Consider the following 27,111-nt stretch of genomic DNA (forward strand, 5'->3'; position numbering starts at 1 on the left):
TCAAATCTCCAGACGCTGTCCAGCACAGTGACCAGATCGGCGTCCGGCGCCACGAAACATGAGTTTCTGGCCACCCGGATGGCGTCCTCGATCTCCGCGAAGCGGAAGACGCAGAGCGCCGAGGGTTGAGGAGCCTGACGACCACCAAGCCCGGCGCCCGGGTTGGCAGCTTTCTCAAACACCCCGAAGAGCAGCTCCTCCGGCTGGGGCGACGGAGGACTCCTGGGATCCACCTGCAGGGCGGCGCGAGCGGGAAAGACGGAGACCAGCCTGTTGAAGAGATCCCCGCTGGAGCCTCCCGGCGTTACCCCGCCGGCTCCGGGGCGGCTACACTGCAGCCGGTTAACTTTTTGGTCTCTCCGTTGCCGTTACCGCCGCCGTTGGTGTTATTGAGAGGGGTGGCCTCGGCCGGGTCCGCCAAACAGATGCGCGCCAAAAGGCTGTGCGAGTGGCTCTCCTTTTCCCGCGCATTCGCCTCACTGTTGAGGGCCAAATAAGCATAGGAGGCCGACGGGCGGCCGCTCCAAGGCAAAGCGGCTGGGGGTCGGCCGGGTTTGGCAGCATGGGGTCCCCGGGATGAATAGGGCCCCCCCGGTGTCCCCGCTTGAGGACTCCGGGACACTTTTGGTGAGTATATCGCCGCCCCCCCTCTGCTCCAGCACCTCCCCCCCCTCCCTGCCTGCATCTTCGCTCCATAAGACGGGGCTGATTTTTCATCCTACTTTGGGAGGAAAAAAACTGCGTCTTATGGAGTGAAAAATACGGTAATTGGTAAGGACCTCTTTGAATTTTGATCAGGTGACCATGGGAGGGGGGATGCTGCAATGGTCGTAAGTGTGAAAAACAGTTGTCACTTTTTTTCAGTGTGGCTGTTATACAAGTTAGAATAATGTGGATGAAATAGTTTTTCCATGCTCATGCTTAATATAGCATAGATCTTTTATAATGTAGTTTCAAAAACATTTGTTTTCTATTCCTTTTTGTAAATCCAAATAATATCTATTCTCGAAAAGGATCCATGTCTTTCGGAAAATAAGGTCTACTCTCTTGGACTCTTCGGGACCGCCTTCTAACGCACGAATCCCAGCGACCGATTAGGTCTCATAGAGTTGGCCTTCTCCAGGTCCCATCGACGAAACAATGTCGTCTGGCGGGGCCCACGGGAAGAGCCTTCTCTGTGGCGGTCCCAACCCTCTGGAACCAACTCCCTCCGGAGATTAGAACTGCCCCCACCCTCCTTGCCTTTCGCAAACTCCTAAAAACCCACCTCTGCCGTCAGGCATGGGGAAATTGATTCCCCCGGGCCGTTTCATTTTATGTATGGTTTGTTTGGGATGCATTACTATTTTTTATAATAAGGATTTTAAACTATTTTTTAACCATTAGATTTGTACTATGTATTGTTGTTGTAAGCCGCTCCGAGTCTCCGGAGAGGGGCAGCATATAAATCTAATTTATTTATTATTATTATTATTATTATTATTATTATTATTATTATTATTATTATTATTATTATTATTTTTTCTGACTCCATAAAGTATGTCAACAAATGCTAAATTGTCCATAAAATCAAAGAAAACTTCTGGTAATTTGACTTGAATTTTTAATATTTTTTTCTGAAATTCTATCTGGTTTGGGGAGATCACTCAAGAAAATTTCTCTTAAATCTAGGTTGAATCTCTTTTTGATATGTTTCCATCTGTTACTTCTTATCCTATCCTCAAGTGCTTTGGAGAATAAACTGACTTCCTCTTCTCCATGACAGCCCAAGTTCCGAAAGACTGCTATCATATCAACCTTAGTTCTGTTTGTCAGAGTAGACATACCTTGTTCCTTCAGTCATTCCTCATATGGTTTAGTAAAATCTCAAAATCTTTTTTTGTATTTTGCTCCCCAGAATTAGATGCAGTTCTGTGACATTTATATGCACTATATATATATATTTATATGCTACCCATAACCTCCTTAGAAACATAGAAGACTGACGGCAGAAAAAGACCTCATGGTCCATCTAGTCTGCCCTTATACTATTTCCTGTATTTTATCTTACAATGGATATATGTTTATCCCAGACATGTTTAAATTCAGTTACTGTGGATTTACCAACCACGTCTGCTGGAAGTTTGTTCCAAGAATCTACTACTCTTTCAGTAAAATAATATTTTTTCATGTTGCCTTTGATCTTTCCCCCAACTAACTTCAGATTGTGTCCCCTTGTTCTTGTGTTCACTTTCCTATTAAAAACACTTCCCTCCTGAACCTTATTTAACCCTTGAACATATTTAAATGTTTCGATCATGTCCCCCCTTTCCCTTCTGTCCTCCAGACTATACAGATTGAGTTCATTAAGTCTTTCCTGATACGTTTTATGCTTAAGACCTTCCACCATTCTTGTAGCCTGTCCTTGTCTCATCTTTTCCCATTAGTGGACCAATATTTCCTTGACCTTTTTCTTATTTTTTCCATGTTGAAAAAAAAAACATTTTGTTTTATTTCTGGCATTTGCTGCAAGTTTTACTTAATTCTGAAACTCAGCTTTTCTGGCTTCATCCTTGTAGATTTGGGTTATTTACTGGTGTATTCTGTTTTTTCAGTTATACACTGCTCAAAAAAAATAAAGGGAACACTTAAACAACCCAATATAACTCCAAGTAAATCAAACTTGTGTGAAATCAAACTGTCCACTTAGGAAGTAACACTGACTGACAATTATTTTCACATGCTGTTGTGCACATTCAACTTTGTACTGAACAAAGTATTCAATGAGAAAGTTTCATTCATTCAGATGTAGCATGTGTTCTTTGAGTGTTCCCTTTATTATTATTATTTTGAGCAGTATATATTTTAGTTGATATAAATTGCATTCAGTTTACACATCTACATAAACATAAATCGCAATTATAATTAATATTGTATAAACTATGTATTCATTTCGTCCAGCCTTATCAAAACTTAATCATTTATATCTCTACTGTTGGCAATTCTGCACAATGGCTTCATCGGTCTGGCAGCCACATCTTTTGTTCCAGCGTCTCTCTTCCTACTTTAATAAATGTTTAGTTTTTTTCTAAACAATTAGGCAATTAAGACTACACACGCGTCGTTAGTGACACAATCCCCATTCAGAACTCTGCCCGCCTTCCCAGTTGAGTGGGCGGGCCCCGAGGGCAGTAACTCCACCTACTTTCAGTTTTTCAATGCAAAGAAATAAGGAAAAACAAATCAGACGCTTGCGGTTCTTGAAGTCGCTCGTCGGTGGCAACTAAGCAAGGAGACCTTTGTACAGGTACCGTCTTTTAATGGGGTTTACGGTGATTTAAACGGTGCGGTATCGCTGTGTGTGTGTCGGCTCTCCTCTTTTTACCTAAGAAGGAATGGCGAAAAGGGCTCTGATTTCGTCAAATGGAACCAGGGCGGCTTATGCATTTCGAAGTAGAGTAAACCCGAAACGGTTTATGAAATATTGAATGCACTTTTTGGTCTCTTTCGTCTCCCCAAAAAACCCAATCCTACAGAGGTTAGCTGAGCTCACTTTGGAAAAATGGGGAGAAGGATTATACTTTAACTAATGCTTCACGTGTTTATTAATTATTTTTTTAAAAAAAACTCTAACTCTAAAACTCTGAAATTGATAAAGTTCAAAGAATAAGCAGAGGAAACTATGCGTGTAGCTACTTCTTTACTTGCCAGGTTTATAGATACTTTGATATGTTTATAAATACAAATATTTGCTACATGTCTGTCTTATTTACTATTTCTATCCTACTCTTTTGAATGGAACATATTCCATACAGATTTGTAAAGAAGAATAACGATGAAACGGGTTATGATCTGTAAAGAACCAGTGAGATGTATATCAATTTCTTTTCTTTTTTTATTCCGCAAAACAACTCAGTAAATAAACTAGGAAAAACACTAATTAAAGTGTCTCAAATAGAAATTTTAGCTCCTAGGTCCCCCCCCTTCCCAATTTACTTGTTTTATATACTGTATCTTCTCTTCTTCGCCTGATTTATTTCTCATAGCACAAAACTCCGTCTCAGATGGTGAAAATAAAATAGGAGTGGTGAGAAGAACCACCCTATGCCACCTTGAACTCCCATTGGCTTGGTTTGGTTCAGGGGTTGCCAGATCATCCAACTCAGTGTAAATTGTTTCTTTTTTAATTGCTGAGATAATGAATCTGGGAATACCTGTTGAATGTCATACTTTCAACCAGCTTTCAGTCATTCCAGTGAGATTTGAACTTTGATGCTCCTGGAGGACATTCGGTTAACAAAAAGGTTATGTTTATTTAATGCCACTTATTACCCCAGCTTTGTTGATTTTATAAGTGGCTTGAGGTGGCAAATATGCCTAATTCTTCCCAAACAACAAGCCTGTGAGGTGGGTTGGGCTGAAAGAGAATGAGTGGCTCAAACTCACTTTGCCAGCTTTCATGCCTTTAGGTGGGATTAAAACTCACCACCATCTCCTGGTTTTTAGCCTGATGCCTTAACCCAGTGGTTCTCAACCTGGGGATCGGGATTCACAGGGGTCACCTAAGACCATGGGAAAAGACAAATTTTGCATGGTGTTAGGAACTAAAAATTCTATTCTGGTGTCTTGGAACATATTTTTACAATCTGGCCAATCAGGCGTTTACAGTGGGGGTGTCCCTCTGACCTTCCTGCCCATCAGCTTAAAGCTCTGTTGGGAGAATTGGCACTAGACTTATGGTTGGGGGTCACCACAATATGAGGAACTCTATTAAGGGATCGCGGCATTAGAAAGGTTGAGAACCACTGCCTTAACCGTTAGTCCCAACTGGCTCTCATATCAAACTGATTCTGAGGTTATGAAGCCTGTCAGTGTCTCGCAGACCCTGTGATCCTTTGAATTGGTGCAGTAGGTAAAAGCACCAGGCTAAAAACTGGGAGGCTGTGAGTTGTAGTTCCCCCTTAGTTCACAACGTTCTCTTTGGAACCTTGGGACATTCTCTTTTTCTCAGCCCAAAGAAAAAGAGGCAAGGCCAATTCACTTCTGAAAGTCTTGCCAAGAAAGCTGCCATTTTTCCTGTTGCCAGGAGTCCCAACTTCCTCGATGGCAACAATAATACCCCCTCCCAAAAAAGCGTGATTATCAGCTGTCCTATTTAAGCATTTAGGGGCAGGAAAATGTATCCCTTTGTAGAATAACATTTGCAGCTTCCTTGGTCGGCGAATTGCGATACTGTATTGAAAATAGCTGTACATCTGGTGCTGTGGTTTGCAAAAATGGTATTGTTTTTCTCAGCGTTTCAAACAAGATGTTACACGATTATGCCTGACCCATTTACAAATGAATGGTGGAGTTCAGTTAGGATGTGAGTTACAACTGTAATTGTGTCCTACTTCTCCTTTGGAGAGAAAAGGGCTATTAACTCCTTCGCCAACATTTGTCATTATATGACTGTTGTTATATGGTAGATTTATACAAAATGATTAAATGACAGAATGTCTCTTGGCTTGGACAATAATGTAGGCAGGTGGTATCCACAAGAAGAGCAAAACCGGCTGAGGTTTCTTGCATCCCAAAAATCTTCTCAGCTATGCTTTCCGTTAATACTATATTTACTATATTACAATAAAAGTATAACTATATCAAGAGTTTATACCAGAAAGCCAATCCTGGACCTCAGTTGAGAAGATCTGAGTTCAGAGTCCCCATTTAGCCATGAGCCTGATTGAATAGAAACATAGAAGACGGACGGCAGAAAAAGACCTCATGGTCCATCTAGTCTGCCCTTATACTATTTCCTGTATTTTATCTTAGGATGGATATATGTTTATCCCAGGCATGTTTAAAGTCAGTTACTGTGGATTTACCAACCACGTCTGCTGGAAGTTTGTTCCAAGCATCTACTACTCTTTCAGTAAAATAATATTTTCTCATGTTGCTTCTGATCTTTCCCCCAACTGATCTCAGATTGTGCCCCCTTGTTCTTGTGTTCAGTTTCCTATTAAAAACACTTCCCTCCTGGACCTTATTTAACCCTTTAACATATTTAAATGTTTCGATCATGTCCCCCCTTTCTCTTCTGTCCTCCAGACTATACAGATTGAGTTTTAAGTCTTTCCTGATACGTTTTATGCTTAAGACCTTCCACCATTCTTGTAGCCCGTCTTTGGACCCGTTCAATTTTGTCAATATCTTTTTGTAGGTGAGGTCTCCAGAACTGAACACAGTATTCCAAATGTGGTCTCACCAGCGCTCTATACAGCGGGATCACAATCTCCCTCTTCCTGCTTGTTATACCTCTAGCTATGCGGCCAAGTATTCTACTTGCTTTCCCTACCGCCTGGCTGCACAATCATGGATTTGGATCAGTCATCTCTCTTCACTTCATTGATTTTAGAGAACCGCTACAGGGATAAAGTAGTGGTGAAGTGTGTGTTGGTGTGTGCAGGCACGCATTGGTGTATGAGAGAAGAGATTCATGCATCAAAGTTTTTTAAAGTAGGAAATTAATATAACAGCATTTTTGGGTGTGGGGGCAGTTGTCTGCACTTGAATGCCTTGCTGAAGTCCACTTTGTGTATTCTTGGCCAAATGTCATCTTTTAGCTAAGTATTTTAAAGTTATGGTCACCCTCTTTGCTGCTTTTCCATGTAAAGTCAGATTGCCAGAGAAAGTCTCTCTCTCTCTCTCTCTTTCTCTCCTGTCTCTATCATCTACCTACCTACCTACCAACCTACCTATATCTATCATTATCATCTCTATCTCTCTCCTATCATCTATCTACCTACCTATAATCATCATCATCTGTCTGTCTGTCTCTGTCTGTCTCTGTCTCTCTGTCTCTCTGTCTGTCTATCTATCTATCTATCTATCATCTATCTATCTATCTATCTATCTATCTATCTATCTATCTATCTATCTATCTCTATCTATCTATCTATCTATCTATCTATCTATCTATCTATCTATCTATCTTATATGCTTTATTTGCCACCCATCTCATATCCAACAACTCTGGGCAGCTTACAATATAACAACACTGAAAGCATTAAAATCATTTGTTATAAAAACACAGCAGATAAAAAACATTGAAAGGTAATGATACTAAGTTCAGCTGCTTGGCTTATGGTAAAGTAGGAACTCTTAGCCACTATGGTTCGTAAAACTTGAGTTATAGTATAGTTTGTGTGAATCCAAGCATGAGGTTTGTTCAATAAATTGTTTATGGATTATTTTCACCTCCTTTCCCTCTGCTTGTTGATAATCTAATATTTCCAATAACGTTCTTTTCTTCCACCACAGAAGTATTTGAAGACCATGTGGTTTTATGTGGCGGCCTTGCTGGGGTTCTATTTCCTCTTCCGTTGGTACCGTGAAAAAGAGATTTTGCCAAACCTGACAGAGAAATATGTCTTCATAACTGGCTGTGACTCTGGATTTGGCAATCTCCTGGCTCGGCAGTTGGATGCAAAGGGCTTTCGTGTCTTGGCAGGTTGTCTGACCCAGCAGGGTGCAGAAAAGCTGAAAGAAGTCACATCAGAACGGTTGCAGACCAACCTCATAGATGTCACCAGCACAGAAAATTTGGACAAAGCAACGGAATGGGTGAAAAGCCAAGTAGGAGACAAAGGTTAGCACAGAATTCAGGCAATCTTGGGTTTTCTTTAGGGTTTGTCCAAAAATGGGATAATATTCTTCTTGTGTAAATTAGGGTGACTTTTTAGAAGGATTGGCCCTGCTTTTTGTGACAACAGGCCTCTGAAACTGATAAATAAATTTAAAAAAAAGATACTAAGCAGGAATTTTTGACCCTAGTTTCCCTAGGTCTGAAGTCCATTCTTTTAATCTCATCTCTACACACTGCCATTCTGTACATGTTGGGCAATGTGACTATTGTGCAACATTCTTCTTTCAATGGAAAATGTACCTTAGTACAGTATATATTGGAGGCAAAAGTTACCAGTATTAAACTGGAGAGAACTGTTGCCCTAATACACTCCAGGTGTTTTAGATTCACATCAGCCTTTTTAAGACCCAGGCCTATATAATTTATGTATTGTATGTTGTATGTATGTTTTTTAAATTAATTTTTTTAGTTTTAAATATTAGATTTGTATTTTACATTGTGTTCTGCTATTGCTGTGAGCCGCCCCGAGTCTACAGAGAGGGGCGGCATGCAAATTTAATAAAATAATAATAATAACAACAACAATAATAATAATAATAATAATAATAATAATAATAATAATAATATGTGGCCAAAGTCAAAATGCTGTTATCCCTTTTTAAGCAAACATAATTCTAAAATAAGTGACCAAGATATATATTGCAATGTGTCTTATTGTTGACTAGGGAGAGGTGCCAAATATATTACTTAACCTTCCCAAGTTTGTGAGTTGAGATTAGGCTTCCATAAATCCCAGCTCTTGAGAGCTGAATTGGACTTTGCATACCTAAGCTCAGTTTATTAACATTTATATTAACATGGGCCTCCTTGTTCCTCACCCAATACCTTAACTGTTGATCCTTGAGATAATATTAGTGAGGTGTGTTTGAGCTATCCTTTCCTCCCTTGCTTTTATGAACTCCAATAAGTTTTGATATAACAAAGTGGAGGATGTTGAAAGAGAAAGAAACATTTATCAGTTACTTAATTTTGTTCTGTTTTCATGGGATACTGTTCAGATATCTTAGAGCCATGGTGGCGCAATGGTTAGAATGCAGTATTGCAGGCTACTTCTGCTGACTCCTGGCTGCCGGCAGTTCGGCAGTTCAACCCTAACTGGCTCAAGGTTGACTCAGTATTCCATCCTTCCAAGGTCAATAAAATGAGGACCCGCTTTAAAGAAGGCTGTAAAGCACTGTGGTGCGGCGTATACCGTATTTTTCTGAGTATAAGATGCACCGGAATATAAGACGCACCTTAGTTTTTGGGGAGGAAAGTAGGGAAAAGAATCTGCTTACCAGGTATTCATCTAGCTAGCATCCTTAGCCAGCACATTATTTTATTCCCTGGTTAAGGGCTTTAAAAAAACTTTATTCGGAGAGAGTACCAATGAAAGAGCTTTCAAGTCAGTAAGAGCTGTAAACATCATTATCACCTAGAAAGAAACATTCAGAGTAAGTAAAGCAATGGAAAAAAACCTTGCAAAGACTTAGGACTTGAAAAACATTCTTCGCAGAGAGTAATAATGAAAGAGCTTGCAAGCTGGTAATATCGTTAGCACCTGGTTAGGGCTGGAAAGAAATACAGTGGTACCTCTACTTAAGAACTTAATTAGTTCCGTGACCAGGTTCTTAAGTAGAAACATTCTTAAGAAGAAGCAATTTTTCCCATAGGAATCAATGTGAAAGCAAATAATGCATGCAAACCCATTAGGAAAGAAATAAAAGCTTGGAATTTGGGTGGGAGGAGGAGGAGGAGGAGGAGGAAGAAGAGGAGGAGAGTCACTGCCGAAGGAAGAAGGTAAGGTGAGGGGAATCAAAAATATCCAAAACTTTAAGGCTTAAAAAAAAAGAGGGACTCTGAGGTGGCGATGAGGAGCACGCACCTCCAATACACCTGGCGCGAGGCTGCCTCCCATACACTGGCTGCTGCTGCTGCTACCTGCTGCCTCTTCCTTCCCAAGCTGGAGGGCTCCCCTTTCCTCTTGCTCACTCGCTTTGTAGCTGGCGCCTTTCCTTCACTGTGCTGACTCCTCGGCTTCCCAGAGCGAAGGGAGTGTTTCTTTTCTCTGGGTGCTGACAAAGATTTATTCCCTGTCCAAGCGCCCAGAGAAAAGAAAATGCTTTGTTCACTCTGGACTGCCAAAGCCTCCTTAAGCGCCTCCGAAAGACTCCTCTGGCAGCCCAGAAAAGCCCAAGATGGCTGGGATTAAAGGGGGAATGGCAGGAAACTGACCGGGCCTTCGTGCCGCTCTCAAATTTCCTGGAAAATTTTTCTCTCCTCGGGTCCTTAAGTAGAAAATGGTTCTTAAGAAGAGGCAAAAAAATCTTGAACACCTGGTTCTTATCTAGAAAAGTTCTTAAGTAGAGGCGTTCCTAAGTAGAGGTACCACTGTATTTGGAGCAAGTTAGAGCAATGAAAAAAAAAACCTGGAAAGTCTTAGGGCTTGGAAAACATTCTTCACAGAGAGAAACAATGAAAGAGCCTGCAAGGTAAGAGCTGGGAAGATCGTTAGCAGATAGTTAGGGCTGAGAGGTGGGGGATGGGAAGCTACATTCAGAGTATAAGACGCACCCAAATTATCAGCCTCTTTTAGGGAGGAAAAAGGTTTGTCTTTTTTTTAAAATTATTTTTATTTTTTTTAAAAAATAAAGTTTATTAATTAACAAGGGGTAAATGAGGGGGAAAGAAGGGGTACATAAATTTAAAAAAGAATAAGGGTATTTATTACAAAGTATTGTATTTCAAAGTATATATCTTACATTATAACAAAATTTCAGTGTTCACATTTGTAACTTATTACTATCAATACTTCATTTATCTAACTTATCCTATTATTTAAGAGCTATAAAGGTAGTAACTAGTAATAAGGATAGTAGGAGAGATGTCTGTAGAAAGGTGGTTAGGAAAACAGATTTACGATTGCGTAAAGTATTTGTAAAAGAAAAAATATAAGGAGTAAAAAAAAAAGAGAAAAAAAGAAGTGAAATAGTAAAAGGTGTGTCTTATACGCCGAAAAATACGGTAAGTCTTAAGTGCTATTGCTATTAGAACTCTAAGCTGTCTACTTCAGATATTTCAAGAACAGGTTTGGCTTGCCTAACGTATAACAAGAGATGGAATTCTAGAGGAATGCTACTGTAGAGGGCTCTTTTCACATAGTTGACATCCCCTGTTTTTCTTCTTCTTGTTAGGACTTTGGGGATTGGTAAACAATGCTGGTGTTTCTATCCCGACTGCCCCAAATGAGTGGCTAAGCAAAGAGGATTTCAAGAAAATAATAGATATCAATCTACTCGGGGTGATTGATGTGACCATACACATGATACCATTGTTGAGAAAAGCCAAGGGACGTGTTGTCAACATTGCCAGCATAATGGGGCGATTAAGTATTTTTGGCGGTGGTTACTGTCCTTCAAAATATGGGGTGGAATCTTTCTCCGATAGTCTCAGGTAAGTGCCATTTTCTGTTAACAGCATTAGCAAAAATTCAAATGGGACGGTGGGGTAAATTCTTCCATCAAACAGAATATAAAAGCCATTGTCACAATAATAACAGTATTAGTTTACAGAAAGGTTGCAGGATACAACACAGGGGTGAAATCCAGCAGGTTCTGACAGGTTCTGGAAAACTGGTAGTGGAAATTTTGAGTAGTTCAGAGAACTGGCAAATACCACCTCTGGCTGGCCCTAGAGTGGGATGGGGGTGGAGTTTTTGCAATATCCTTCCCTCAGGAGTGGGGAAGGAATAGGGATTTTGCAGTATCCTTCCCCTGGAGTGGGGAAGGAATAGGGATTTTGCAGTATCCTTCCCCCGGAGTGGGGAAGGAATAGGGATTTTGCAGTATCCTTCCCCCGGAGTGGGGAAGGAATAGGGATTTTGCAGTATCCTTCCCCCAGGAGTGGGGAAGGAATAGGGATTTTGCAGTATCCTTCCCCTGGAGTGGGGAAGGAATAGGGATTTTGCAGTATCCTTCCCCCAGGAGTGGGGAAAGAATAGGGATTTTGCAATATCCTTCCCCCAGGAGTGGGGAAGGAATAGGGATTTTGCAATATCCTTTCCCCAGGAGTGGGGAAGGAATGGGGATTTTTGCAGTATCCTTCCCCTGGAGTGGGGAAGGAATAGGGATTTTTGCAGTATCCTTCCCCCATGAGTGGGGAAAGAATGGGGATTTTGCAATAGCCTTCCCCCAGGAGTGGGGAAGGAATAGGGATTTTGCAATATCCTTCCCCCAGGAGTGGGGAAGGAATAGGGATTTTGCAGTATCCTTCCCCTGGAGTGGGGAAGGAATAGGGATTTTGCAGTATCCTTCCCCCAGGAGTGGGGAAGGAATAGGGATTTTGCAGTATCCTCCCCCCATGAGTGGGGAAGGAATAGGGATTTTGCAGTATCTTTCCCCTGGAGTGGGTAAGGAATAGGGATTTTGCAGTATCCTTCCCCTGTAGTGGGGAAGGAATAGGGATTTTGCAGTATCCTTTCCCCAGGAGTGGGGAAGGAATAGGGATTTTGCAATATCCTTTCCCCAGGAGTGGGGAAGGAATAGGGATTTTGCAGTATCATTCCCCTGGGGTGGGGAAGGAATAGGGATTCTGCAGTATCCTTCTCCCAGGAATGGGGAAGGAATAGGGATTTTGTAGTATCCTTCCCCCAGGAGTGGGGAAGGAATAGGGATTTTGCAGTATCCTTCGCCTGGGGTGGGGAAGGAATAGGGATTTTGCAGTATCCTTCCCCCAGGAGTGGGGAAGGAATAGGGATTTTGCAATATCCTTCCCCCAGGAGTGGGGAAGGAATGGGGATTTTTGCAGTATACTTCCCCTGGAGTGGGGTGGGGATGGAGATTTTGTAGTATCCTTCCCCTGCCATGCCCACCACACCACACCACACCACACCAACCAAGCCACGCCCACAGAACCGGTAGTAAAAAAAATTGGATTTCACCACAGATACAACACTAGTATAACTGCAAACTGATCAATTTTCTCATTTAGTGCCAAAGTTAAATGCAGTACTCGCAATCCAAACTTGGACCATTCTTTTATCATTCCAAAATGCTGAGGAAACTTTTCCATTCCATTTAGGGATTTTGACCCCCACCAACACATCATGCATGCCCCAATTGCTTTATTCTTTTTTTTTTTTTAAATGTTATAGTAAGAGAAAAATTGGTACATAAACAGATGATTGATAATTATTCCTCAGAGTCCTTGGAGAGCGGTGGCATACAAATCCAATCAATCAATCAATCAATCAATAAAATAAATAAATAAATAAATAAATAAAATAAATCATACACACATACATACTGTAATAAGAATGTTTTGCCACAGCTATGTTGAAATCCCTCTGCTAATGGTAACAGAGAGTGTGACTCATGGATGTTTGGCTCAGGTTGAAAGAAGAAAAAGTCAGTTTTGAACTGTAATCAACACAAAATTAAATTGAGCTAAACCTTTGCAAGTGCAGGGAGACTGGTGAGCAAAACTGAGTGAGGTCTCCTTTAAAAGATCTTGTTGTGTCCCTTGCAATGGGGAAGCTGCCCAGGATTGGGCGACAACAAAAGCGGGAAAATCCCTGTGTCCGGATTGGTTGTTGGGGCTGACAGCTGCTATATAAATAGAGCTGTCAAGGGTCTGAGGCGCTCTTGTTCGTGCATTCTACGTTCGTTCTGTTATTGTTACGTATCGCTGTTCCGTTGCTTTAACTTGCAAATAAACAAGTTAATTGAAGTCTGACCGACTTAATTGAAGTCTGACCGACTTAATTGAAGTCTGATTTATTACAGATCTGAGAGTTAGATCCAGGTGCGTGAGAGAAAGACTACAAACATAAAAATCAGTGTAAATCTTGCTGGTTAAAAAATGAAGTAGAATACAGGTAGACCCTTTTGACTTATCACCTGTCGCTTACAACCAGTGGAGGGCTAACAAAATTTTTACTACCACACTGTGGGCGTGGCTTATACAGGTCGCCCTGCATTTTCTTTCAACATCTTTCAGTGCAAATTGGGTGCTCTGGGGTGGAGCTCCATTTTCGCTACTCCACTGCATTCCCCCCCATCCGGGCAGCAGCCCACCCCTGCTTACAACCCATTCAAAATTATGGTGGATCTTTCCAAAGTTACTTACAACCTGGATTTGATTCAGATGGTGCACACATAGTAATGGGCAGCCAAAATTTTTACTGCCACACTGTGAGTGTGGCTTATTTTGTGGGTGTGGCTTAATGGTCATATGACTGGGTAGGAGTGGCTTGCTGGCCATGTGATCAGGTGGGAGTGCTTGAATGATCATCATCATTCAAGTGAACTGTTAAGTCCTCGACTTACAACCTTACCAGTGTCGCTCGCTGGGGGTGACAATTTGCTTCACGTTTCCCACGCTCTTCTTCCTGGGTCGCCTCACCCCCCGCCTCAGGCTAGGTAGCTAGGCGAACAGGTGCTGCCAGAAGCATAAATGCTGCTAGCGCCGCTTCCACCCACGGCTTCTGCTTGCACCTCAGGCAGGAGGTGGCAGTGTGAGGCTGGAGGGGAGCTGGGCAGAAGAGAGGGAAGCTCATCCGAGGCCAAGAAGGAGGAAAGAGGAAAAAAGCAAGGAGCGCAGATGCAGCATCAGCAGCAGGAAAAAAAAGAGAGCCGAGCCGAGACCAGTAATCCAGGAAGTGACAGCCACCGATCAGCTGGAGCTGCGCATGCATCTTCATTTCCGCCGGTGGAACTGCATTCCACCCCGTCCTGCCTGCTGCCCACCCCTGCGCACACATACACATAGATACACATCACGTGACTGCATTCAGCAACTGGCCCACATCTACAGCTGTTTCCATTGTCCTGCAGTCACAGAACCACAATTTATGGCTTTTTTGCTGGAAAGCAGCACTTCTGGTTTCCCCATTGCACTAAAGAAGTGGCGTCTTCACTTAATAAATATGGTGACTTAATGACCATGACAAAAAGGTTGTAAAACTGGGTTCGGTCATGTGGTGACCTGCTTAATGACCAACACAATTTATAGCCACAATCCCAGACTCAATTATGGCTGTACATCTAGAAATTTCTATGCCTGCAGGTAAAACTTTATTAAATATACACAAATGCATACAGTCCGAAAAATGAAGTTAACGCAGCATTGTAAATGTTGATTTCTCCCAAAAGATCTCAGTTTCAATGTCAGCAGTTTATTCCCATTGAAACAGGTGCTTGTCACCCATTTATATCCAAAATATAGAAATAGTTCCTACTGAATACCCCTGCTTTTTCTCTCCAGCCTTCCACCTGCTTCAAGCGCATGCTTCTCTGAAACCAAGTAATTCCCCAGCATAGATGGGTTTGATTTGCAAAGCCATATTTGTAGTATGGTAGTCGGTCATCCATCCTTCAGATATCCGACACTCTGGATTATCCGAAGTGGTGGCTGCTTGGAGACATGGCTGTAGGCATTTCCGCACCGCCGCCCCCCAGACACGCCCCCAAATATGACAGCCACGACGGGGAAGCAAGCTATGAGGAGGGAAGCGAGCGAGCGAGACAAAGCCGAGGAGGGAAGCGGGCGAGAGAGAGAGAGAGACGGGGACGTAATCGGGCAAGCAAGAAAAGAGAGAGAGAGAGAGTCGGGGATGGAAGTGGGCAAGAGAGAGAGAGAGAGAGAGAGAGACAGGAACGGGGATGGAAGCAGGCGAAAGAGAGAGAGTTGAAGAGGGAAGTGAGCGAGCGAGACAAAGCCGAGGAGGGAAGCGAGCGAGCGAGAGAGAGACACGGGGACGTAATCGGGCAAGCAAGAAAACAGAGAGAGAGAGTCGGGGATGGAAGTGGGCAAGAGAGAGAGAGAGACAGGAACGGGGATGGAAGCAGGCGAAAGAGAGAGAGTTGAAGAGGGAAGCGAGCAAGCAAGACAAAGCCGAGGAGGGAAGCGGGCGAGCAAGCGAGAGAGACGGGGACGTAATCGGGCAAGCAAGAAAAGAGAGAGAGAGAGAGTCAGGGATGGAAGTGGGCAAGAGAGAGAGAGAGAGAGGAACGGGGATGGAAGCAGGCGAAAGAGAGAGAGAGCTGAAGAGGGAATTGAGCAAGCAAGACAAAGCCGAGGAGGGAAGCGGGCGAGCAAGCGAGAGAGACGGGGACGTAATCGGGCAAGCAAGAAAAGAGAGAGAGAGAGAGCCGGGGATGGAAGTGGGCAAGAGAGAGAGAGAGAGAGAGACAGGAACGGGGATGGAAGCAGGCGAAAGAGAGAGAAAGAGTTGAAGAGGGAAGCGAGAGAGAGAGAGACACCCAGGGACAGAAGCAGTACAGTAGAGTCTGGATTATCCAACATTTCAGCTATCCGACTATCAGCCTGCCCGTTTATGTCAGATAACTGAGACTCTATTGTATTTACAATCTTGCCCATTCTGGCCATTATAAAAATATTCATTGCAGTACCACAACAGCCCTTGTTTTACAAGGCAAGATGGGAGCTGTTCACTGGAGTGCTTAATTGATTAGGAATTGTCTTACTTAACATAACTATGACAAGGCAGATTTTTTTGTGTGTGCCATTGTTAAAAATACAATTAGAGGGTTATATTTTTTTAAAAAAATGACCCCCTTCATCAAGACTCCCAGACATGACATTACAAACTAAGTGACCGAATTCATGGCTCACAATGAGTTCCAAACAAAACACCTTGTGGTTAGCGCAGTGTGAATAGCTAATCCTTTGTGAGATTTTAAATTCACACAGCTTGAATTAATTCGGTCTTTCCCAGTCTGATTTCCTCCAGATGCATTTGCCTTGGCTTCCCATAATTCTATACCCAAGGCCCTGCTGGTCAGAGTTATAAGAGGTGAAGCCCTATGCTTTACCTCTTGGTGTGCAAACCAGGTTGGAGAAGTCTGGGCCCTTGTCTGGGAGGAAGGGGAGAGAAAAAAGGCAGACCTAGTTATCCCACTATTGTAGCCTCAAACCCACACATAACCTCCTGGAAGCATGCAGAAAGGCCAGACAAGCAAGAATCATTTAGACAATACTCGCAAGGGAATAGGGCAGATAAACTAGATTCCTCCCTTTTGCTCTAAATTTGTATTACCCTTTCTGAAAATTAGTTCACATCCAAAATAGGGGTGGGTTCCAATTTACCTTGCTGCTGGTCCGCTTCCTCCTATTCTGAGTGGTTGCATGTGTATGTGTGTTCATGCGCAGTGGAAAATACCCCAAGGGGAAAAAAGCCCAAAACAAAATGGCGGTGCTAAAATGTTCCAAAAAATTCAAATAAATAAATGAATATGGCGGCACCCATGGACCGACGCAGACCGATCTGGTTTGGTGACATCATTGTGACATCACCAGTGGGTCACTACCAGTTCAGGCAAACCGGTCTGAAATGGGAGGAACCCACCTCTGGTCCAAAAATATCTAGAGGTCTGTTATCGGACTGCTGAAACAAGCAGAGTTTAAATTAAAAAGAATCAGAGAATGGAAAATCTATCTGCCTGCCTGCCTACCTGCCTGCCTGCCTGCCTGTGTATTATCTATGTCTGTCTGTCTGTCTGTTTGTCTGTCTAGCTAGCTAGCTAGCTATCTGTTGTGGTTCAGCCTGAGGCTGCTCAGGGACCGGCTGTGTCTCTGCTGGCTCCATGCCTGGAGGAGGATGACAGTGAAGAGGAGGGAGCTGAACAGTTGGACGGGGGAGAGGAAAGTCAGGAATGGGATGAAGGAGAACAGCATGAGAGCCCGGGGGGGGGGCTCTCCCCAGCCAGTAGCTTGGAGTCATTAGGTGATGAAGCACAAGCCGTCATTGACATGCGACAGAGACGTTCAGATCAAAGAAAGGAGCAATTAAAGAAGTATTATCAGCACTGAATTAGGAACAGCTGGGTTTGGGTGTGGTCCTCCTTAGCATGGTTTAAAAGGCAGGCAAGCCCTTGAAGCCATGTGGAGTGTTATCAGTTGGAGTTACGGTGTCCTGCTTTGTTCTCGACGTCTCTGTTCCTGGCTTGTGGCCCAGCAGTTTGGGACCCGTGGGAGGTGTAGGTCTGCTATCTACAGCCTCGTCTTGGCAGCAAGAATCCTGTATTGCTGCATGGACTTTTGCCTTCGTGGATCTATTTGAAGATACAGCGTTTTCCTGTTTGTAAGGACATTTTCTATTACCTGTGTTTTTCTTGAATTTTATAAACTGCCTTTGCCTTTTACCGGTGTGTCTGGCTTCTCTTTTTGGGTTGGTATTGGCTTCCAGAGTGACCCAGACAGAACACTATCTATCTATCTATGTATCTATCTATCTATCTATGTATCTATCTATCTATCTATCTATCTATCTATCTATCTATCTATCTATCTATCTATCTATCTATCTATCTCTGTATCTGTCTGTCTGTCTGTCTATCTATCTATCTCTGTCTGTCTGTCTGTCTGTCTGTCTGTCTGTCTGTAAAACTAAGCAGGATGGAGAAGAGGGAGCCAAGTGCACACAGGGAGGAGGTGTAGCATTTTGTACTCCATTTGACATCTCCCACTTGCCACACTGCCATTAGGCTCTAGGCTAATTGGCATAGCCACATCTTCAAGGACTTTCAGAAGGTCAAAAGGGTAGGAGCAGATTTGCCCTCAAGGGGCATGGTGTTCTAGACTGGGCAGGAGCCATGGCAGTAAAGGCTCTTCTGGAATCCACCAGCCAAAATCCCTTGTCTGATGGGGCTCACAGCATGCTCCTCCTATCTGGACAGCTGGGGCAGGCTAATGCCATTGGGGTGAGCCAGTTTCTCAAGATAGCTTGGACCCATGCCATGAAGGGCTTTAAACGTAATAACCAACACCTTGAATTGGATGCAGAACCGTCAGTGTATATCACAGAATAGCGGTGCAACATAACCCAAGCTAGGGGCCCCAAGAATTGCCTATGCAGCTATGTTCTGTACCAGTAGAAGATTTCAGATATTCTTCAAGGGTAACCACATATAGAATTCACTGTAGTAGTCCAAGCGTGAGATGACCAAGGCTTGAGGGAGTGAGCACAGGAAATTCAAATCCAGGAAAAGGCACAACTGGTACACAAATTGTGCAAAGGCTCTTCTAGCCACAACTGCCAGCAACTCATGGTTATTGCCCATAAAGCCCAACATGGCATGGGGCTTAGTTATTTGAGGGATCACCTGTCTCTGTTTTTTTCCTGCCCGTTTGGTGGGATTGGACAGAGGGAACATGGCATGGATGCCATTAATCCAGCAGTGTCATATTGCAGAAAGCAGATGTTCTTTGTTAAGGTGGCACAGGTGCCTGCAATTTTCTTAAGCAATTTGCTTTTTCACAATGGGTCATGCCTCCCCTCTGGAATTATATTCCCCTAGAGATCTAGATGGTTCCCACCTGGGGGATGTTTGAGAGGCTATTAAAGGCCTGGCTGTTCTCCCAGGCTGTAGGGCAAAGTGAAAGTTGAGCCCCTATTAGATGAAGTTTTTAATCTACTCATAGTTCTTTCTTCTTTTGTAATATATTTTTTAAAAGTTTTAATTGTAAGCTACTCAGAGGTGGCAGTCAGGCAGCCTATATACTGTATATATAAGATAAAAATAGTATTTTTTTAAAAAATTGGGTCATCTTTTTCTTGCTTTACTATATAGACATAGTAAATACACACACCCATGCATACATTATTATTGTTGTTGTTTGTTGTTGTTGTTGTTGTTGTTGTTGTTATTATTATTATTATTATTATTAATTAGATTTGTATGCCCTCCTTTTCCAAGGACTCGGGGCAGCTCACAGAATACAATACAATAATAATATGCGTACAAATCTAATAGTTAAAATTCTAAACTAAAATCCCCTTATATTTAAAAAAACCAATCAATTAACTCAATCACACCCAAACATAACATTTCCTGGTCAGAAAAAAAGGGGGGCTTGCTCTAACTGCCCCAGACCTGGCGACATAGATAGGTCTTAAGGCCTTTGCGGAATTTCTGGGGGGAGCTGGTTCAAGAGGGCCGGGGCCGCCACAGAAAAGACTCTTCCCCTAGGTCTTGCCAGACGACATTGTCTAGTCGCTGGAACCTGGAGAAGGCCAACTCTGTGGGACCTAATCTGCTGCTGGGATTTGTTCGCAACTTGGGCGTCCTCCTCGATCCACAGCTCACATTAGAGAAACATCTTTCAGCTGTGGCGAGGGGGACGTTTGCCCAGGTTCGCCTTGTGCACCAGTTGCGACCCTACTTGGACCGGGAGTCACTGCTCACGGTCACTCATGCCCTCATCACCTCGAGGCTTGACTACTGTAACGCTCTCTACATGGGGCTACCTTTGAAAAATGTTCGGAAACTTCAGATCGTGCAGAATGCAGCTGCGAGAGCAATCATGGGCTTTCCCAAATATGCCCATGTTACACCAACACTCCGCAGTCTGCATTGGTTGCCGATCAGTTTCCGGTCACAATTCAAAGTGTTGGTTATGACCTTTAAAGCCCTTCATGGCACCGGACCAGATTACCTCAGGGACCGCCTTCTGCTGCACGAATCCCAGCGACCAGTTAGGTCCCACAGAGTGGATCTTCTCCGGGTCCCGTCAACTAAGCAATGTCGCCTGGCGGGACCCAGGGGAAGAGCCTTCTCTGTGGCGGCCCCGGCCCTCTGGAACCAACTCCCCCCAGAGATTAGAACTGCCCCCACCCTCCTTGCCTTTCGTAAACAACTTAAAACCCACCTCTGCCGCCAGGCATGGGGGAATTGAGATCCTCTTTCCCCCTAGGCCTTTACAATTCTATGCATGGTATGTATGTATGTATGTTTGGTTTTTATATTAATTGATTTTTAATCATCAATACCAAATTACTATTGTACACTGTTTTATTGTTGCTGTTAGCCGCCCCGAGTCTCTGGAGAGGGGCGGCATACAAATCCAATAAATAAATAAATAAATAAATAAATATTATATTCTTTGGGGGGGGGAGCCAACTCTTTCCCCCTCCCAAAACACTCTGTCAAATTTTATTTCTCTTGTCCTCCATTTTTTTCTCCTCATCCCTCATTTACAGTCACTTTTGTTTCATCATTTCACCAAGCATCCTTTTTCATTCTTCCCATTCATCTAATGCCACATGCAGGTTGTCCTCGACTTACGACCACAATTGAACCCAAAATTTCTGTTGTTAAGTGAGATATTTGTTACACGAGTTTTGCACCCAGTTACAATCTTTCTTGGCATACTTGTTAAGTGACTCACTACAATTACTACAAGTTAGTAACCCGGTTGTTAAGTGAATTTGACTTCCCCATTGACTTGGCTTGTCAGAGGGTCGCAAAAGGAGATCCCATGCCATAGTAACAGTCATAGGTATGAACCAGTTGCCAAGCATATGAATTTTGATTGCATCATCATGGGAATGCTTCAGAAGTCTTAACTCTGAAAAACAATCATAAGTTACTTTTTAAAACGCTGTTGTAACTTTAATGAACGGTCACTGAATGGACTGCTGTAAATTAAGGACTGACCTGTACTTCTGACATTTTACCTTCATGTAAAAAAAATTATGTTCTGTGCTATACAAGCAGTGTATAAAAGTAAGAACTTTAACATTATTCCCCATGCTTTCTTTGGGGAGATTAATCTGTAATATACAGTGTTCCCTCAATTTTCGCGGGGGATGCATTCCGAGACCGCCCGCGAAAGTTGAATTTCCACGAAGTAGAGATGCGGAAGTAAATACACTATTTTTGGCTATGAACAGTATCACAAGCCTTCCCTTAACACTTTAAACCGCTAAATTGCAATATTTAGATTATTACTCACCATGTTTATTTATTAAAGCTTATTAAAAAAAATATTTATTAAAGTCGGATGAAAGTTTGGCGATGACATATGACGTCATCGGGTGGGAAAAACCGTGGTATAGGGGGGGAAAACCCGTGAAGTATTTTTTAATTAATATTTTTGAAAAACCGTGGTATAGACGTTTCGCGAAGTTCGAACCCGCGAAAATCGAGGGACCACTGTAAAACTTTTTCATACAACATGTAGAATTTGTGCTTTATTTGTTGTATTTTTCTCCTTCCACTTTTTTTTTTACTCTCCGTTCTTTCCTTTTGTCCATGCTCCCACATTTTTTCAAGATGTCACAGCCATAATTATCTTCCAGGACCTATAGTAGGTAATATATATATATATTTTTTCAGGCTTGAACTCTCCCCCTTTGGAGTGAAAGTCTGCATAATAGAGCCAGGTTACTTCCAAACTGCAATCACCAACGATAAAATCTTGCTTGAAAACTTCAGGAAAATCTGGGAGCGTCTTCCAGAAGAAACCAAGGAAGCTTACGGAGAGAGTTATTATAAGTCACGTGAGTTTGATTCTCCTATTTTCTCAAAGCCTGATGTCACACAATATGGAGTCCAGGACTTCCAGCTCAACTGTAGAGAGCTGAGAATGTTTCTTAACAGATGGGCAGTCTGACCCTGTGGTTGTTAACTCTGAATGTTAAGTTTGCTTCTTCCCGGAAGGAGAATTTAATTCGAGTAAGGCTATCCAAGAAGTTTAAGAAACTTATTTCCTCATCTAGGAAATAAAATTCAATTTTATGAAATGATGTGATATTCTCTATCAAATAGAATGGGTAGAAATTCTGTTTCACCATCCATTCCTATATTTTCACGTGAGGTGAGAGACCTGAGTAGAAGAAGCAGAGGGTCCCCTTAGCATGGGTGTCAGCAACCTGCAGCTCCAGAACCACATGTGGTTTTTCGACCCCTCTCCTGCAGCTCCCTGCCAACTGTTGTGACCTGCTTTCCATCCCGAGACACTGGCCCAACCCGATTGTGGCCCATGCCAACCTCTCTAACATAAGAGCTGACAAGGTGGGGATGGGATCTGGGGGGAAGGTAAGACGGAAAGGGGGACAGGCCCGCAAGTGAGGAGTAAGTGTGAGATGCAGTGGTGGCTTCCCCGGCGACAGCCCTCCTCCTCCTTCTCCTCATGTGACCCCCCTTAGTACACACTGATTGCTCAGCTGCTGTGGGCATGATGTATGCCTGGTTGGGACTTACTTAGAATCTCCCCTGTTAATTGGATAAAAGACATCAATCTTTTGGGGCCAATGCGTTTGATGCAGTGAGTCACATATAATTAATAATAATAATAATTTATTGGATTTGTATGCCGCCCCTCTCCATAGACTCGGGGCGGCTAATAATAAAAACAACATGTACAATCCAATAATAAAAAACAACAAAAACCCCTATTATAAAACCAAACATACACACAAACATACCATGCATAACTTGTAATGGCCTAGGGGGAAGGGCTATCTCAGCTCCCCCATGCCTGGCGGTATAAGTGAGTCTTGAGTAGTTTACGAAAGACAGGGAGGGTGGGGGCAGTTCTAATCTTCGGGGGGAATTGGTTCCAGAGGGTCGGGGCCGCCACAGAGAAGGCTCTTCCCCTGGGGCCCGCCAAACCACATTGTTTAGTCAACGGGACCTGGAGAAGGCCAACTCTGTGGGACCTTATCGGTCACTGGGATTCGTGCGGTAGCAGGCGGTTCCGGAGGTAATCTGGTCCAATGCCATATCTACAGAAAGTCTTCTACATTACGCTGTCACCCTGAGCATTATTTCTGGATGAATATATTCTTACCACATTGATTATTTTATATTTATCCTGAGATATTTTATAAAAAAAGAATCCGAATACTAAATACATACTTGGTAAAACTGAACTAACAGCGGACCCTCACTCAGTCAAAGACCTTGGAGTACTCATTTCCAATGACCTAAGTGCTAGAGCCCACTGTAACAGCATTGCCAAAAAAGCATTAAGAATTGTAAACCTAGCTTCTTCTCTAGAAACACTGATTTATTAACCAGAGCATACAAAACATTCGTCAGACCTATTCTAGAATATAGCTCACCTGTGTGGAATCCACACTGCATATCAGATATTAATACAATCGAAGGAGTCCAGAAATACTTTACAAGAAGAGTCCTTCACTCCTCCTCATGTAACAAATTACCCTACTCCTCCAGACTTCAAATATTAAATCTAGAAAATTTACAACTACGTCGTCTCCGAACTGATTTAACTGTTGTTCATAAAATCATACATCATAATGTACTCCCTGTCAGTGACTACTTCACCCCTAACAACAACAACACAAGAGCATGTAATAGATACAAACTGAATGTAAATCACTCCAAACCTGACTGCAGAAAATACGATTTCAGCAATAGAGAGGTCACTGCCTGGAACTCATTACCTGACTCTATTGTTGCTTCTCCCTTACATTATCTACAATTGACCTCTCCCCTTTTCTAAGAGGTCTATAAAGGGGCGTGCATAAGTGCACTTTTGTGCCTAATGTCCCTGTCCTACTGTCTTATTATCCTTTCTATTGCTACGTTCTACTTATGTTATGTTATGTTAATATGTACTATAATACAGGTAGTCCCCGGGTTACATCGTCCCCGACTTACAAGGATTTGTCATTACAACGACCTGGGGACAGCAGCGGAGCCGAAGCTCCCTCGAAGCCGCTGCCACCGCCACCTCTGTTTGGGCAAGAGGATCTCTGTGGTGGGCGGCGGCAGCAACTTTAGAGACCCCACGGAGACCCCCACACCCAAAGAGAGGCAACAGTGGCTGAAAGGGACCAACAGCCAGTCCTTCTCGGTGCTGCGAGATCCCCACGCCCAAACAGAGGAGGCGGCGGCAACTTTGGAGGCTGCAGCAACACAGCGCCGAGAAGGACCGGCTGTTGGTCCCTTGAAGCAGCTGCCGCTGCCACCATGTAAATCAGAATATTCGTGTAAATTGGAATATTCCGACTTACACGAAATTCGACTTACGACGTCCCATAGGAACGGATCGATGTCATAAGTCAGGGACTACCTGTACTATACTTGTTTAACAAATAAATAAATAAATAAATAAATAAATAAATAAATAAATAAATAATATTAATTCCAGGCACCTAAATTTGTAATGAATAAAAGTTATAAGAATAGATATGGTCTAGGCCGGTGATGGCGAACGTTTTTTTTTAAATTCGTGTGCCAAAAGGGTATATGTGCACATGCTAGCATGCGTTCATGTGCCCACACACCTCCCCTTCCCCCCCCCCGTCCACACATGCACACAATCCCCTCATCCTCATGCATGCGCACAGGCTTCACCAAAGCCTGGGACGGTGGAAAAAATGCAAACGGGCAAACCGGAAGTTCAGAAAAACGGATTTCCAGTGTGTCTGTTGTACTGTTTTTTGCACTCCGGAGGGTTCAGGGAAGCAAACTGAAGCCCCAGAGTGCGAAAAACAGCCCAACAGGCAAACCAGAAGTTTGGAAAACGGACTTGCCCGTTGTGCTGTTTTTTGCACTCTGGATGGTTCAGGGAAACTTCGGGAAGCTCCGAAGTGCAAAAAACAGCACAACGGGCAAACCGGAAATCTGTTTTTCTGAACTTCCGGTTTGCCTGTTGGGTGTTTTTTTGTACTCCAGGGCTTCAGGAAAGCTTCCCTGAAGCATCCATAGGGCTAAACGGTCTTCCTCAGGGGCGAAAATCATCTGGCCAGTCCGCGCATACATGCTGGAGTTGACATAGAGCAACGCTTTGCATGCCCTCTGATACGGCTCCAGATGCCACAGGTTCGGCATCACAGGTCTAGGCCATTTGTATACAGGATTGTTAAATGAGAGCTTAGGATGCTTCTAATTTATATTTTGTATTCTTATTTTGTTTTTTCCCACCCTCTCTCCTTCTGTAGTGATGAAAGGAACCACTGAGTTGCAAGCCAACTGCAATTCTAAACTTCATCTGGTTACCGACTGCATGGAGCATGCGTTGACTGCAGTACATCCTCGCTTCCGCTACTCAGCTGGTTGGGATGCCAAACTCTTTTACCTCCCTATGAGCTACATGCCAACTAGGCTAACTGATCAATTCTTTTTGTGGTCTTACCCTCAACCAAAAGGGAGCACTTAGGATGAAGAGATGCTAGTTTTCAAGAGGAAAGTTTGACACTGTGGATTGGGCTTGGAAACCTATTTGTTTTTAGAATCTTTCATTCTTAGGTGGGTTTATAGAGGCTCTCCTTTTATTATATGATACTTCTTTCCAGAATGCTGTATATCCTAAATTATCTTTATTTACATCACGTATTTGCAAAGGGAACCTTTACCTTTACCGTATATCAGTGGTGGGTTTGCCCGAACCGGTGGTGGAAATTTGTCCTTGCTTGCTGAATCAGCAGCCGGTGGCCACGCCCCCAAACCGGTCCTCTGGTCACCGCTCCTTTGGTTGGCAAACACCCCTCTGCACATGTGCAGAGGATCATTTCCCCGATGTGACACAGTGGACTTCTGACGCGATGCGAATCGGTAGGGGAGGTATGTGGAACCCACCACTGCCTTACATCAGGCCAATTTCCTTCTTACATAGTTATTGTGGGTATGGGTATTCCCACCATCCACCTGTTCTAATCGTTTGTAGAAGTGATGCTCATCTAGATTTTGACCCTAAAGTATTATCAGGGCAAGAGCGTACAAAATTTCCCTAATTTAAATAGGACCATTGATCTGTCCAACTTGGTATGTTACCTTGGATCTTTGAGGTCCTGATAACTGGTGGTGGCAGGAAAGATGTACCTCCATATGTCTGTCATTAAACTATTGTAGGTTTAGTGAACTGCCATCTTCTCGTGCCATATCCGTCATCGGATGTTGGCGATCCTATTTTTATCAACAGCCATATGAAAAAGTGCCGTTGAGTTTTGTCCAAACCAGTTCCTTAGATTTTGAAGCCATGATGATGTTCTTCTTCTGCTTACACCTCGTTTGTCTTCAGTTTTTCTTTGGAGGTTTAAGTGCCATATTTTTTCTGGATGTCACATCACATGTCCAAAATATGCTAATTTTCGCTTTTTTATGGTGTGATGATTTCCCTTGGCTTTCCCAAGTGGCTTATCACTTCATTTCTGATTTTGTCAACCCAACTTATACGTAACGGCTACCTGGAACTGCCATAGCTGTGCAATATTATGACATAGATCAGGATTGGCTCAAAGACTGCAGAGGATTCCAGCCAAATAATCCCAACAGTCTGTAGGTAAATGATCCGCCTGACTGCATTCTATTAATTTGAGAACTAATATACAGGGAAAATTTGCTCTGAGACTACTATTTCGGGCACACATAATCTTACACTTCTGTACACTTTTTTTACTCACTTGGTTTTCTACTACAGGGTTACTTCCAGCCTCTCCATCTGCCAGAGCCCTTGGGAAAGTCAGCTTTACTATTTGTTGCTTAGCTTATTCGCAACTCTTTCAGAGTTACTTTTTAATGCCAATCACCATAAATCCTAACCAAATTAATATTGTAGGAGCGATTTCACAATCTGCCATTTGTCTATACTGTTTGAATCACAATATTAACAATTTGTGTCTTAGCTTCATTTTTAAATGATATTTAAAAAAAACATCGTAACCTCATTGTGGAATAAAACGGAATGATTAA

The 27,111-nt window shown here is 43.0% G+C and overlaps 1 protein-coding gene across 1 annotated transcript; it reads left to right on the plus strand.

Annotated features, from left to right (window-relative positions):
• Positions 1-3,151: 3,151 nt before the first annotated feature.
• On the plus strand, positions 3,152-27,111 carry LOC139161559 (retinol dehydrogenase 16-like). Its single transcript, XM_070740848.1, has 5 exons — positions 3,152-3,286; positions 7,282-7,609; positions 10,840-11,098; positions 21,784-21,947; positions 25,362-27,111. The coding sequence occupies exons 2-5, from the start codon at positions 7,297-7,299 to the stop codon at positions 25,577-25,579; spliced, it is 954 nt and encodes a 317-aa protein (XP_070596949.1). The 5' UTR covers positions 3,152-3,286; positions 7,282-7,296; the 3' UTR covers positions 25,580-27,111.

Source organism: Erythrolamprus reginae, chromosome 2, assembly GCF_031021105.1.
Source record: "Erythrolamprus reginae isolate rEryReg1 chromosome 2, rEryReg1.hap1, whole genome shotgun sequence".
In the NCBI taxonomy this organism is placed as follows: Eukaryota; Metazoa; Chordata; class Lepidosauria; order Squamata; family Dipsadidae; genus Erythrolamprus; species Erythrolamprus reginae.